The sequence below is a fragment of the Diabrotica undecimpunctata genome, chromosome 7, assembly GCF_040954645.1.
Source record: "Diabrotica undecimpunctata isolate CICGRU chromosome 7, icDiaUnde3, whole genome shotgun sequence".
Classification (NCBI taxonomy): domain Eukaryota; kingdom Metazoa; phylum Arthropoda; class Insecta; order Coleoptera; family Chrysomelidae; genus Diabrotica; species Diabrotica undecimpunctata.
The window spans coordinates 6066272-6081179 of NC_092809.1; the positions used below are offsets into that span (position 1 = coordinate 6066272).

At 33.3% G+C, this 14908-nt stretch overlaps 1 protein-coding gene across 1 annotated transcript in view; it reads left to right on the forward strand.

The window, feature by feature from the left end:
- Positions 1-14908, forward strand: part of P5CDh1 (delta-1-Pyrroline-5-carboxylate dehydrogenase 1) — a 54591-nt gene that overhangs the window by 26661 nt on the left and 13022 nt on the right. The window contains exons 3-7 of the mRNA XM_072536630.1: positions 2779-2906; positions 3506-3646; positions 4841-5012; positions 13200-13387; positions 13659-13881. Coding sequence (XP_072392731.1) covers positions 2779-2906; positions 3506-3646; positions 4841-5012; positions 13200-13387; positions 13659-13881 — 852 coding nt within the window. The remainder of the gene's footprint in view (positions 1-2778; positions 2907-3505; positions 3647-4840; positions 5013-13199; positions 13388-13658; positions 13882-14908) is intronic.

Sequence of the window (14908 nt, forward strand, 5' to 3'; positions counted from 1 at the left end):
TCCACACTTGATGCAAGAGTACCGTACTCAATACCCAGAGAAAATTAATGTTTGGGTGGGAATAATAGATAATAGGTGTATTGGACCATACTTTTTCGAAGAAAACTTAACAGGTCCTCGATATTTAGAATTTCTTCAAAATTTCTTGCTTCCAGAATTGAACCGGTTGTTTCCAAACAGAAATGATTTATGGCTACAGCAAGATGGTGCGCCTCCACACTATGCTGTCTTGGTACGCAACTACTTAAACAACGTCTTTCCAAATCGGTGGAAAGGTCGAAGAGGAACAATAAAATGGCCACCTAGGTCACCTGATTTGACTCCTCTTGATTTCTTTCTATGGGGATATTTAAAAAGTAAGGTGTATCAAAATAGACTACAAAATATTAATGAACTGAAAGAAAGAATACGTAATGAGGTTGTTCAAATAACTCCGGAAGTTTTAGAGAATGTTAGAGAAGAGTTCGCGGCACGCCTTTCTCATTGTATTTTAGCTGAAGGTAAACAATTTGAGCACTTAATTTAGGTTTCGTTGTATTTATTGAATAATACTTAATAAATATTTATTGTAATAATAAAAATTTAATAATTTTTTTAAACAATTACAAACTTTAATTACGTAGACATATTGATATAGCTGAATAGGTATTTAAAAGACCTTTCAAATGATGTATTACAATACCCCCCTTTCTATTTAAAAATTTTAGCAATGACGTCATCACGCTCACATAGATGACGTCAAAAATAAAAACGAATAGCTTATTTTAAAAATAAAAATCGATGGGTTTCAGGATTTTTCCTTAAAGTCTCCGGTTTACGAAATAACGAATTTATTCCTTTCATTTCCACCATACTGTATATACACTTAGATGCAAAAAAATACAACGAAGTATTTCAGTTTTTTTTTTATTTTTAGCACTATTTTGATGATTTTTTAGCACACCGTGTAAAAATTTATAAATTTTAATTTAGTATAGTGAGTTTTTTAATAAAATTTTGTATTTGATTTATTATACGGGGTTAATCGAAAGGTGGTTTTTTATCCTAAATTTGAAACATCCTGTGGAATAATTCCGTTTGCGAATTTTCGGAAAACCTTGTTTTGTGGTTGCAACCATGTCTTCTAAGTATTATGTTTTTTGTTTCATGTGAAAATATGGATTGGTTCATTTTTAGAAGCGAAATGACTTTGCCACCCACAATTTACGACTTTTCCTATTATTACAATTATCCTTTGTATTAATTTGTAATACGACGATGGGGGCTTTGGTGACTGATATAGGAGTGTTATATCAACATCCCAGAAGCACTGTATTTAAATAATTATTAAAAGCAACGACATGATCTTGGTTTTAATGAACAATGATAACAATAACAAAATATAAAAAAAACAACAATGTAACTTAACTTAGGTAACCAAATAACAAAGAAAAACTACTAAAAATTAACTTAAAACTTTGTATTGCCTCCCCTAGCCTTTATAACTGCCTGTACACGTCGGCTTATGCTGTCTATGAGGTTGCGAATATCGTCTTGCTGGATGTTTTGCCATTCCTCTTCTAGAGACAAGCGAAGTTCGTTAATTGAGGCTGGTGCGACTTCGCGACCTCTAATATTTCTACCAAGCATGTCCCAAACGTGCTCTATTGGGTTCAGATCTGGCGAACACGCTGGCCAGTTCATTTTATTAATACCAACTTTCTCTAAATATTGCGTGACACACAATGCAGAGTGGGGTCGCGCATTATCTTGCATTAATAGAAAATCATCGCCGATATATTCAGAAAAGGGTACAACGTGATTCGCTGAAATTTACTCAAATTACCAGTGTGCACCTCTCGGGATATTCCTGCCCATACCATCACCGAACCCCCTCCATGGCTAACGCAGGGACTGAAAGCGCTTTCCGCAAATCTCTCTCCAGTCCCAGTTCGACGCCATACTCGTTCTCTTCCATCTGATGAGTGAAGACAGTACCTCGACTCATCCGTAAAAAGAACATTAATTCATTCTCCTAAATTCCAATGTAAATGTTCCCTAGAAAATTGTAGTCTAGCCACTTTGTACCGTGGAAGCAATTTGGGCCCAGTTGCTGGTCTGCAACTTTGCAAACCAAATTCATGTAATCTTCGACGAACTGTAAATACACTTACAGATTGCCTCGAACCTCTTGAAGCTGATTGTTAAATGACGGTCCCGCAAAGCGTTGACTCGTATAAAACGATCATCTAAAGCGGTAGTTTTGCGCTTCCTGCTACTTCCCGCTTTACGCTTGTTTGTTCCAGTTCGTATAAAACGTTCCACTACCTTTTGGATGGTAGAGCGATGAGTGTGTAGTACTCTAGCCACATATTCATACTTTCGCCCATCTTCAACCAAAACAACAGTTTTTGCACAATCTTTGACACTAAAAACCATGATCATCATTCACCAAAGCCACCTCGTCGTATCACAAAATAACTCCAAAATAATCATAATTAAAAAAGTCCTAAATTGTGGGTGGCAAATTCATTTGGCTCTAAAAAATGAACCAAGGCATATTTTGACATGAAACAAAAAACACAATGCTTAGGAGACATGGTTGCAACCGAAAAATAAGGTTTTACGAAAATTCACAAACGGAATTATTCCACAGGATGTTTCAAAGTTAGGATAATAAAACCACGTTTTAATTAACCCTAACTAATAAGTCAAATATAAAATTTTATCAAAAAACTGACTATACCAAATTAAAATTTAAAATAGTTATGTAGTATAACACATTCGGTTGTTTTTTAGGTAATGCCACATGATCACAAGAAAAAATTAGCCAAATTTTATTATGCTGATAAGAATCTTGTTAAAAAAGCTATTGATGTAGCTTGTGAAGCCCAAAAGAAATGGGATGCTGTACATATTGCAGAAAGGCAAGTGTTTTGAGAATAAATAGTTGTTTATAGATTAATAAATTATTAAAAAAACGGGATGTGGCACTCCGAGAGTGACAGAAAAGGGGAAGCATAGCTTTCCTATAGTCTAAGCAAGGAGCGATGGTTTTAATTTACTTAAATTTATTTTATTCTATTCTATTTTATTTCTATTCTATTCGATAATTAATTTGATTCGATAATCGAATCGATTCGATAGTTGATTCAATTCGATTCGATATTTGATTCGATTAGATTTGATATTTGATTCGATAATCGATTAGATTGAATAATCGATTCAATTCAATAATCGATTCGATTTGACTTAATAGTTGATTCGATAATTAATATATTCGATTCGTTTCGATAATCGATAATCGATTCAATAATAGATTCGATAATCGATTCAATTAAATTCGATATTTGATTCGATTTGATTCGATACTCGATTCATAAGCTTTGTCTATAAAATTGTACAATTTTCATTGGCAATGAAGTATATTTTTAATGGCAAATAATGACTGGCCAGGTCTTGAATTTGCTTTCTTTTGAGTATAACCAAAATATTTTAACGTAGATATTTTATTGAATTTTTTTAGGATAAGGATTTGGGACAAAGCAGCAAACTTGATGGCCAATCAATACAGAGCCAAGTTGAACGCTGCTACTATGTTAGGTCAAGCAAAAACTATGATACAGGCTGAAATTGATTCGGCCGCGGAACTGATTGACTTTTTCAGGTAAATATTAGTATGCAATCACCTGAATTATATTTTCAAAATAATTTGTTAATTATGTTAATACTGAAATTATTCATTCATACAATCAATATATTTTTTATATAAAAGGACAGCGTTTGTCACAATATGCATGCCGTCAAAATTTTCCTCGTTTGTCTTTTGGTTTGCTCCCTCTTCAGTTTCCTTCTCCTATCAAATGTTGGAAATCATTATGTTTGTTTTTCTCTGTTACCTTTGGTGTACAAACCCTTTCATTTGACGTATCACACGTTTCAATTGGACCAATAACAACGAAGATACGATATAGTGCCCCTTTGTCAAAAAGCGTCAAAAATAACCAGAATAGACCTTGGCGATTTCTTACGGGATGTTACATGGGAAATACGCTCGAACATACATTGTACATTTAACTTTGCGATGTCTAAGAACATGTTAATAGCTGGGACACGATTTCCTCATAAAGATATACTAAGGGAACTTGGAAATCTCCTGATAATGAAACGATTAACCAAATAGATCTTATAATCATCGATGCAAGACACTGCTCTAACTTATTAGATGTTAGGTCTTTTAGAGGAGCAAACATAGATAGTGATTACTATTAAGTTAAAGCACGATTTAAAGAGAGAATATCCAATTTAAAAAAGGAGATCGGGAAAAGAGAGAAAAAACGACATTAATAAACTAAAAGATGAAGAAGATAAATAAGGACAGAAAACTTAGAAGAAGAACCAACTATGGTCAAATATACGAGATATTGTGTTAACAAAAATCGGTTGAAATATTGGGAAAAACCAAGTCAGAAAAAAGAAATCATTGGTTTGATCATGAAGGGGACTGGCTAAACAGGAAAAATTGGAGAAAACGGTTGAGTGAAGGAATACAGTGAAAACTGTGGAAATCTTTGTATATATATATATATATATATATATATATATATATATATATATATGATCATGAGTACGAAATGACCACAAATAAAAAGAACGCAACATATCAAAAAATCATCGACGCAGGTTGTACACGGAGAAAAAAAGTACACCATAGACATCGTAGAAGTGAGGAAAAACGTATCCTTCGACGTAAGAAGAGGGAATACGAACAGAATACTCTCAATGAGATACAAAATTTATTCGATAAAAATGAAACTTTAGTTATAAGTATTCTGTTTATTGATTCTGAATTCTTTTTTAGACTGAATGCCTATTTCCTAAAGGAAGCAAGTAAATATCAACCCATATCAGAGGACCCAAGAGTTACAAAAAATTCCATGAGGTATCGTGGGATCGACGGTTTCATAGCAGCGGTATCGCCATTTAATTTTACAGCTATAGGAGGGAATTTGGCATACACTCCAGCCCTTATGGTAAATATAAAATATTTTTCTTTAGAATCATAAATTTGGGCGTTGAAAAAAAAAATTTACACATTTTTTACGATTTTGGCGAAACTACTGGGAACATCGTGATGAAATTTTATACGAATATGTTTTGGAAGCTGATACATCCTAATAATTTGTTTTTATATCTGACTCTCCTAGAGGGCGCTAGTTACAAGGTTCGTTCCAACACAACTATACAGTGTGTAAAAGCCAAATGGAATAAATTCATTATTTAGGTTAGTGTACATATTTATAAAAAATTCCGAAACACGTCAAATTTAAATTATAACTTGACATTCTTTAACGTGAAAATGCAACCCCTACCTTCAACGCCCTTAGAATGACAGGTACAACCCCCAATTTTTAAAATAGGAAGTATAGGCTTGTGATATATCGTTTGAAAGGTATTTTCATTCTCCATTCAAAAATGTTGTCGCTTTCAAGTTTATTAAGATTAATTAAGATAAAATAAATTAAAATCATGTGGTTACCGAAATTCGCTACAATACAATCAAAAACTAAAATGTAATGCAAAACGTAATAAAATGTAGAACACGAAAAAGAACTATGAATGTTAATGAAGTAGATGTTCAAAATGTTCACCGCGAATGTCTTGGCAACATCCTAATCTCAAATAAAACTGTCTTCTAACATTATTTAACATAACAGGCGTGATCGACCTAATCGCAAGCGTTATTCGTTCTTTTAAGTCATTTAAATCAGAAGGTTTAGTTTTGTACACATGGCTCTTCACATATCCCCATAAAAAGAAATCTAATAATGTAAGATCAGGTGATCGCGCTGGCCATTCAATCGATCCTCGCCTCCCTATCCACCAATTGGGAAATATTGTATCGAGGTACTGCCGGACATTAAGTTGGTAATGTGGTGGTGCTCCATCCTGCTGAAACCATATCGTATTCGCTGGAACTTGAGGGTTTCCTGGATCAGGCTATAAATTTGCCAACGTTGGAATGACATCATTTGGAAGTAGTGCCAAATAATTGTTGCCATTCAAGTTGCCCTCAATGAAAAAGGGACCAATGATATTGTTTCCTACGATCCCTGCCCAAACATTAACCTTTTGAGGGTATTGAGTGTGTTCTTCTCTCATCCAGTGAGGATTTTCCGTGGCCCAGTAGCGGCAATTTTGCCGATTAGCATGACCGTTAAGTGAAAAAGTACACTCATCAGAAAACATAACGTCTTCTAATTGGATAATATTGTTATCCAACATGTCCATCATTTGCTCACAAAAAAAAGTTCTCCTATCAAAATCGTCTTCCATGAGCTCCTGAGTAGGTATCATCTTATAGGGATGCAATTTATTTTCTTTTAATATGTTTAATATCGATGTATGGCTAGCATTGAATGTAGTGGATGCCTGTCTACTCGATGTATGTGGATTTTCCTGAAACTGAAGCAACACATCTAATTTGAGTTCATCACTCAGTGCATTGGCAGCTGCTTTTTTTATCTGCCTTACATGACCAAACTCGCGAAACTGCTTCTCTGTTTTACTTATTGTTCCTTGGGATATAGGCGGTAAATTAGGAAATTTCTCATGAAATAGGCGAGTTACTTCCTGTTGTGTTCGGGTATTATCTCCGTAACCAATCATTTGTAAAACTGTTATTTTATGCATTTCCGTTAATCTAACCATTTTTCAGAATTGAATTGAACGAACTTTTTACTTAAATTAAAATACTGATAACTTAAATAAAACAATTTACTAATGCGTGTTAAAATAACGTTGCCACGGAAATTCTTTAAAGTTTTTTAATGGTTACCATCTAAAAACCACATTGCTATGGTTTTTGTTCACTTTCTCATCATAAAGACCTAAACGGGAAATAAGTTTTGAGTATATTTTAGCGAATTTCGGTAACCACATGATTTTAATTTATTTTATCTTAATTAATCTTAATAAACTTGAAAGCGACAACATTTTTGAATGGAGAATGAAAAGACCTTTCAAACGATATATCACAAGCCTATACTTCCTATTTTAAAAATTGGGGGTTGTACCTGTCATTCTAAGGGGGTTGAAGGTAGGGGTTGCATTTTCACGTTAAAGAATGTCAAGTTATAATTTAAATTTGACGTGTTTCGGGATTTTTTATAAATATGTACAGTAACCTAAATAATGAATTTATTCCATTTGGCTTTTACACACTGTATAACAATATCATAACAATATTAAAAGTATTAATCAAAATTCCAAGCGAACTTAAAGATCATACAATCAATACCCAAAAAGGTACTCTTGGTAAAACTTAATACTGTGTACCGTGTTCGGAATATTTTGATTTGAAAATTATCAATTAATAACATACTGGTATAAAGTAATGGTAAAGTTCTAATAGATATAATATATTATCTCGACTTGCTCTAAGTTTGCCATGGAAAACTGACATTTAGTGATTGTTATGTCGGTAAGTTAACAATAATTTGATTTTTGATTTGTTTCATTTCCATTTTTTTCTTCAACTCTTTTTATCTTGAAAAAATGTTTTACAAAAATGTTTTACTAAGCAAACCCCAAATATTTTTAAATTTAAATTGAAATGTTTCGATTCTTGCAGTAATCGGTACTTACTTTACTTTTTCGAGTCCGGATTTCTAATTCTAGAATGGAATGTTGCCTTTGTCGCATTTTATTATCGGTTTCCTAATTGTGTCCTTTATACCGGGTAGGGGGTAATGAATAGTCAAGCGGGCCATAGGAAACTCAGTGGGAAATTCTGAATTGTTGAATTCCTGCTTCCCTAATTATTTTACATCAAAAGTCATAAAAAACTATAAAGGACTGAAATCTTTATTATAAACAAATGTTCAAATTGTTCTACGAACTAAACGTACTCCAAACTTTTGCAAAAATAGAATACATTTTTTAGGCCATCCCTAAAAGTCAGGCCACACGTAGTGCAAGAATGTGTATGACGTGTTGCATTTGATCATATTGATGTAAGATGTTTGACAATATTTGAATTGCCAAATTTTTTATTTTATGATTAAATTATAAACAATAAATTTTACTAAATACTTTTATTACTACTGAACAATAAATATTACTTTGTAAACCATAAATTATATTGTTTACAAAGCAATAAAGTTAATGAAATGTAATTTTGTATTCAGACAATAGTGGGGACAAGAATTTCAATATAGTTTTACTGTGATCCGTATTCCTAAAAATAATTCATAATAATTTTTAAACACTAAACTATAACAAATGTTCACACAATACGCCATGTTGTACTAAACAGTATCGCAATCGATTGTAAAATTCTCCGTCTAACATTAACCAAAACGCGTGGCGTTATTTGTGCACACTCTTCAATAATTCGCCTTTTTAATACTTCAATATCTGTAACTTTCTGGTCAGAATAGATGTTTGATTTTAGATGCCCTCAAATAGAATAATCGTTTGGGAGCTAGATCTCCCGATCTCGGAGGCCACTTAATGTTACAGTTAAGTCCAATCAAACAATTTGTTAAAGCTGTTTTTAAGGAATTCCTTAACCTCCCAGTTCTAGTGCGCAGGGCATCCATCCATTTGAAACCCAATTTCTTCTTCAACTGGAGCTACTTCTGCAAGTCTCGGTAAAATCTCTTCTTGTAGCAAGTCTAAAAACTTTTTTAATTTGAATTTTTCTCATAGAAAAATGGTCCAACAATATTCCTAACCAGACATTTATTTTTCGACGATATTGAGTATGGCTTTCAATAATATCCTTGGGCTTTCTTGTTAACCAAATACTATAATTTTGAACATTTGGTTCATTCTTCTTCTTAACGTGCCCTATCAAGTCCCCTTGACGTTGGCGATTAACATGGCGAAACTGTCTCTGTCTTGAGCTATTCTAAAGAGTTGCTCAGCTTTCCTCATTCCTGTCCACTCCCTGATATTCTTCAACCAAGAGGCCTGCTTTCTATCAATTCCTCTGCGTCCTTCGATTTTACCCATCATAATAAGTTGAAGAATATTATATCGGTCTCCCCTTACTACGTGTCCAAAATAGGCCATCTTTCTATATTTGATGTTATCAAGCAGCTCGCGAGCAGCATTTGCTCTCTCAAGGACTGCCACATTTGTTAGCATAGCCGTCCATGGAATTTTTAGTATACGTCTGTGCAGCCACATTTCAAAGGCCTCCAGACGATTAATGGTCAATATTTTTAATGTCCATGCTTCGACACCATATAAGAGGACTGACCAAATGTAGCATTTAACCATGCGCTTTCGAAATTGAAGTTGCAAGTTATCATTACAGAAGAATGACTTCATTTTTAAAAAGGTCGTGCGGGCTATCTCGATTCTACGTTTTATCTCTTGATCTGGATCTAGTTGTTCAGTAATATGGCAACCAAGATAATTAAAACTGGACACTCTTTGAATTATATGACCATCAACATATAATCGTGCATCTTGATGTGCTAAACGGCTAAACACCATGTGTTTTGTTTTTGAACAGTTTATGTTTAGGCCAAACTCTCTTCCCACTGTATCAATGGCATTTAAAAGGCATTGTAATCCATTCATGTCATCACTTAAAATAACTGTATCGTCTGCATATCTGATTGTATTTATCATAATTCCATTAACTTTCACGCCCCATTCCAAATTATGCAGCGCTTTTTTAAATATCCTATCTGAATATAAATTAAATAACAGTGGGGATAGTATACAACCATGTCTGACACCTCTTTGTATTTTACATATTTCTGTTGATTTTCCGTTTATGCGAGCTGTCGCTGTTTGACGCCAGTATAACTTTTCTATGAATCGTATGACTTGACTATCAACTCCTTTATCTTTTAATATTGTAATTAATTTGTGATGCTGTACTCGATCAAAGGCCCTTTAATAGTCAATAAATACAGCAAAGACGTCTTTCCTTTGATCTCGACATTTCTGCAGTAATACATTTAGTGCAAAAAGGGCGTCCCGAGTTCCCAGTCCATTTCTGAAGCCAAATTGTGTTTCATCCTGGTCTTCTTCACATTTATCTCTGATTCTACTGTGGATGATGCGTAGAAATATTTTCAAAGTGTGGCTCATAAGACTTATCATTCTATAATCGCTACAGTTTTTCGGACGTTGTTTTTTTGGTAGTGTTATGAATTCGGACTTTAACCAATCTTCAGGGATATCACCAGTCGAATAAACATCATTGAAAAGCTTGACCAGTATTCCAATGTTTTCCTCATTTATAAGCTTTAACATCTCTGTCGGTATGTTATCAGGGCCAACGGCTTTCTTGTTCTTTGCTAACTTTATAGCATGCAGTATTTCTGATTTTAGTATTTCTGGTCCTTCACCTTCAACTAAAGTCTCCAGTTCTTCGGGTCTATCATCATTATACAGTTCACTTATATAATTACACCAGGTTGTTCGAATTTCATGTTCGTCTATTATCATTTGGTTCAATATTTAATGTAAATGTACATTCGTCACTAAACAAAATGTTTTTTAAAAATTGTCTGCCTACATTAGCCCTATCTAAAATATCTTAACAAAATTCCGGTTGTCTCTCAGCATCTTCTTTTCTTAGTTCTTGGTGACTTTGAAATTTATATGAACGGAATTTATTCCTTTTTAAAATTTTTAAGGCTGTGGAATTATGAATATGAATAAACTGGTCTGGAATGGTCCGAGAATTTGTTCTATGATTTTCTGCTATTGCTGTTAATACATTTATTATTTTGATTTTCTAAATTTCTTGGTATCTCAGCAATATTTTTTGTACAGGTACAACTAGAAATTACGGTCCCAATATTTTCAAAATTTTGTAAAACTTTTTGAATTGTTGAATGATTTGGAATTAGTTTATTGCCCAAATAAAACATTTTTGTTATTGCTACTTTTTTCTCAACTGAGTAAATTTTGTAATCAACTTTATTGTTTTTTAAACAATAAACAATAAAATAAAATAAAAATTTTGGCAATTAAAATATTGTTAAATATCAGAAACATCAATATGACCAAACGCAAGACGTCATAGTTTTTAAATAATTGATGGATTCGACCGTTACTTGATGGAAATTCATTTTATGTAACAATAAAACACTGAAAACTTTGTTTTCAAAGCTTCCACAAAATTTATTTTAAATTCTTATCACTACAGCTGTTTCGGCTAATTGCCTTTCTCAAGTGATCTGTTTTTGGCATGGGTTTACACTTTATAGTCTCTAATGAAATAGGTTGAGGAGGGGAGAACTGTTTGTCTCAAGCTGGTCATTCAGAATTATATCTGTGTTTTTTAATTTGTTGATTTCCATAGATTCTAACAAAGATAGCTTAAGGCCTTTATTTTGAATGTGTAGAATTTTAAATTCGTCATTAAAAGAATGATTATGATCTAGAAGGTGAAGTGCGTATGTAGAATCTGTTTTTCTATTATTGAAAGCCCTTTTATGTTCTGCTATTCGTTTATTAAAATTTCTACCTGTTTGACCAATGTAAGTTTTTGGGCAGTCGCCACATTTAAGTTTGTACACACCACTGTGTAAGTGTTTTTTATGTTGGCTCTTGTTGTTTTTAATATATTTGCCTAGGTTGTTATTTGTTCTGAAAGCTGGTGTTATTCCTTTCTTTTTTATGTGTTTGGCTATTTTTGTTGATATTTTGCCTGTATATGTAATCGAGCAGAAGGTACTGGGTTTTTTCTCTGCTGGTGGAAATACTAAGTTCAGGGCTTTCTTGTGTAGTTTTTGATTTAACATTTTATTAATTGTTTGTTCGTTGTATCCATTGTTTACTGCTATTTGCTTAATGATACTTAATTCTGTCTCAAAATTGTATTTTGACATAGGAATTGCTGTTAATCTATGTAACATACTATGATAGGCTGCCAGTTTATGTTGTGTGGGATGGGATGATGAATTGTGAATAGTGGTGTCAGTATGGGTAGGTTTATGAAATATGGAGAAGTCATATTTGTTTTTAAGTCTGGTAATTTTTAAATCTAAAAAATTAATGGATTGATTTTGGCAATCGAGGCAACTCGACCAATTTTTATCGTATATTAATTGTCTTCATAGTCATATTGAATTTACAATAGAAACAGAACAAAATCAATCCATTAATTTTTTAGATTTAAAAATTACCAGACTTAAAAACAAACATGACTTCTCCATATTTCATAAACCTACCCATACTGACACCACTATTCACAATTCATCATCCCATCCCACACAACATAAACTGGCAGCCTATCATAGTATGTTACATAGATTAACAGCAATTCCTATGTCAAAATACAATTTTGAGACAGAATTAAGTATCATTAAGCAAATAGCAGTAAACAATGGATACAACGAACAAACAATTAATAAAATGTTAAATCAAAAACTACACAAGAAAGCCCTGAACTTAGTATTTCCACCACCAGAGAAAAAACCCAGTACCTTCTGCTCGATTACATATACAGGCAAAATATCAACAAAAATAGCCAAACGCATAAAAAAGAAAGGAATAACACCAGCTTTCAGAACAAATAACAACCTAGGCAAATATATTAAAAACAACAAGAGCCAACATAAAAAACACTTACACAGTGGTGTGTACAAACTTAAATGTGGCGACTGCCCAAAAACTTACATTGGTCAAACAGGTAGAAATTTTAATAAACGAATAGCAGAACATAAAAGGGCTTTCAATAATAGAAAAACAGATTCTACATACGCACTTCACCTTCTAGATCATAATCATTCTTTTAATGACGAATTTAAAATTCTACACATTCAAAATAAAGGCCTTAAGCTATCTTTGTTAGAATCTATTGAAATCAACAAATTAAAAAACACAGATATAATTCTGAATGACCAGCTTGAGACAAACAGTTCTCCCCTCCTCAACCTATTTCATTAGAGACTATAAAGTGTAAACCCATGCCAAAAACAGATCACTTGAGAAAGGCAATTAGCCGAAACAGCTGTAGTGATAAGAATTTAAAATAAATTTTGTGGAAGTTTTGAAAACAAAGTTTTCAGTGTCATAGTTTTTGACTAGGAAGAAATAGATATTAACTATATGTTGGACTTATGTTCCTTTTTAATAAATATAGCGGAATAAATGTATCAAGATTACAGTTCCTATTTAATGCAACGGTTACTTGTGAAGACTAAATAATAATGATACCATTTTTATAATATATAATACCGCAGGGTAACGCCGTTTTATGGAAACCCAGTGATACAGCTTTACTCTCGAATTGGGTAATCTTTAAAATCTGCAGAGAAGCTGGAGTACCTCCTGGCGTAGTCAATTTTGTACCTGCAGATGGACCAGTATTTGGAGATACCATTACCTCATCCCCACACTTGGCCGGAATTAACTTCACTGGAAGTGTCCCGTGAGTATTGTTTATTTTGTATTAGATGTTTGTGGTTAAATAAGAAAAGTTTTCTGAATAGAAACTGTAGTGATGGATCTACTAAATCTACTAAATATAATAGAGTGAGTTACTTGGTTACGAATTCACTCCTTTTAGTGTTCCAGTTGGGCGCCACCTCGTTTTCAATTGGGATAAACAGGAAAATCTGATAAAAAAAGTATAAAACTATAAAAAGCATTGTCACTAATATCATATATAACTTTTTATATAAATAAGTTTTTATTTTTAGGACTTTTACAAGGTTATGGAAACAAGTAGGAGATAATATAAACATTTACAGAAATTTCCCACGATTAATTGGGGAATGCGGTGGTAAAAACTATCACTTCGTCCATCCCACGGCAGATGTGCAAAGTGTTGTCAACGGTACTATTCGTAGTGCGTTCGAATTCTGTGGGCAGAAATGCAGCGCCTGTTCGAGAATGTACGTTCCAGAATCACTATGGCCTAAGGTAATTGCTATAGTTATTGCTACTTTTCTACTGACCAACAATTTTTGTTTCTTCGATGACTGAAAACCTTTGTGCGGACATTTTTTGGACCGTGGACCAAGGTGTCGTTAACCCTTATGAAACGGCGCAAAATAATTTTGATAAAAACGTGGCAAAAGTTCGAAAGGAACATTATAACCATTTAATTGCTTTCAATACAATTTTTTCCATTGTTTAAGAGTCACAAAAGACGTCCAAGTTAGCATACTGTCAAAAATAGACTAAGTGACAGATCTCTGTATCTATTGAAAATTCTTCCCGGATGTTTTTTTTCTAAATTAATTCGTATCATTTATGTAGTAACTCAAATCCTTCCTGGATTGTGTCATTATTGCCATCGATATTCTTAAGTCAGTGTCAAGGTCAAATATGTGATCAAATTAGTTTGTCCAAACCAAAAAATTGACAGCATATGACGTCCTGAATTTGATCAAGTCCTCTAAAAATAGAGAATCTTCTATTTTTCAAGGTCAGTTTGAACAAACTTTAATTTTGATTGGTCAAAAAATGTCTAAAGACAAATTACAGTCAGCTGTTAAACATAACGTGATGAATTCCTTTTCTCTTTTTTCTTTGGTTGGCAGGGTGTTTTATTTGTTTTCCTATTGTGTTTAAGTATTCTTGAAGGTTGTTCAATTTCTTCTTCTTGCGGTACCGTCCCCTATCGGAGGTTGGCTACCATCACATCAGCAGCAATCTTTATTTTGTTGGTTGCAGCTCTGAACAACTGTATTGAACTGCACCCATACCACTCCCTTAAATTTCGCAACCAGGAAATCCTCCTACATCCCACATTTCTCTTTCCCGAGATTTTTCCTTGGAAAAATCTCGGGAAAATTCAATTTGGAATACGTCAAAGGTCAAAATCAAAGTTCAATTTGGAATAGGTCAACTTTCGCTTCTCTTGGATTAAAGGGAGAGCATTCCCGAGTGAATTGTCATGAATAATTTTTTTGGTCGTCTTGGTAAAGCAGAATAGCCGTCATCA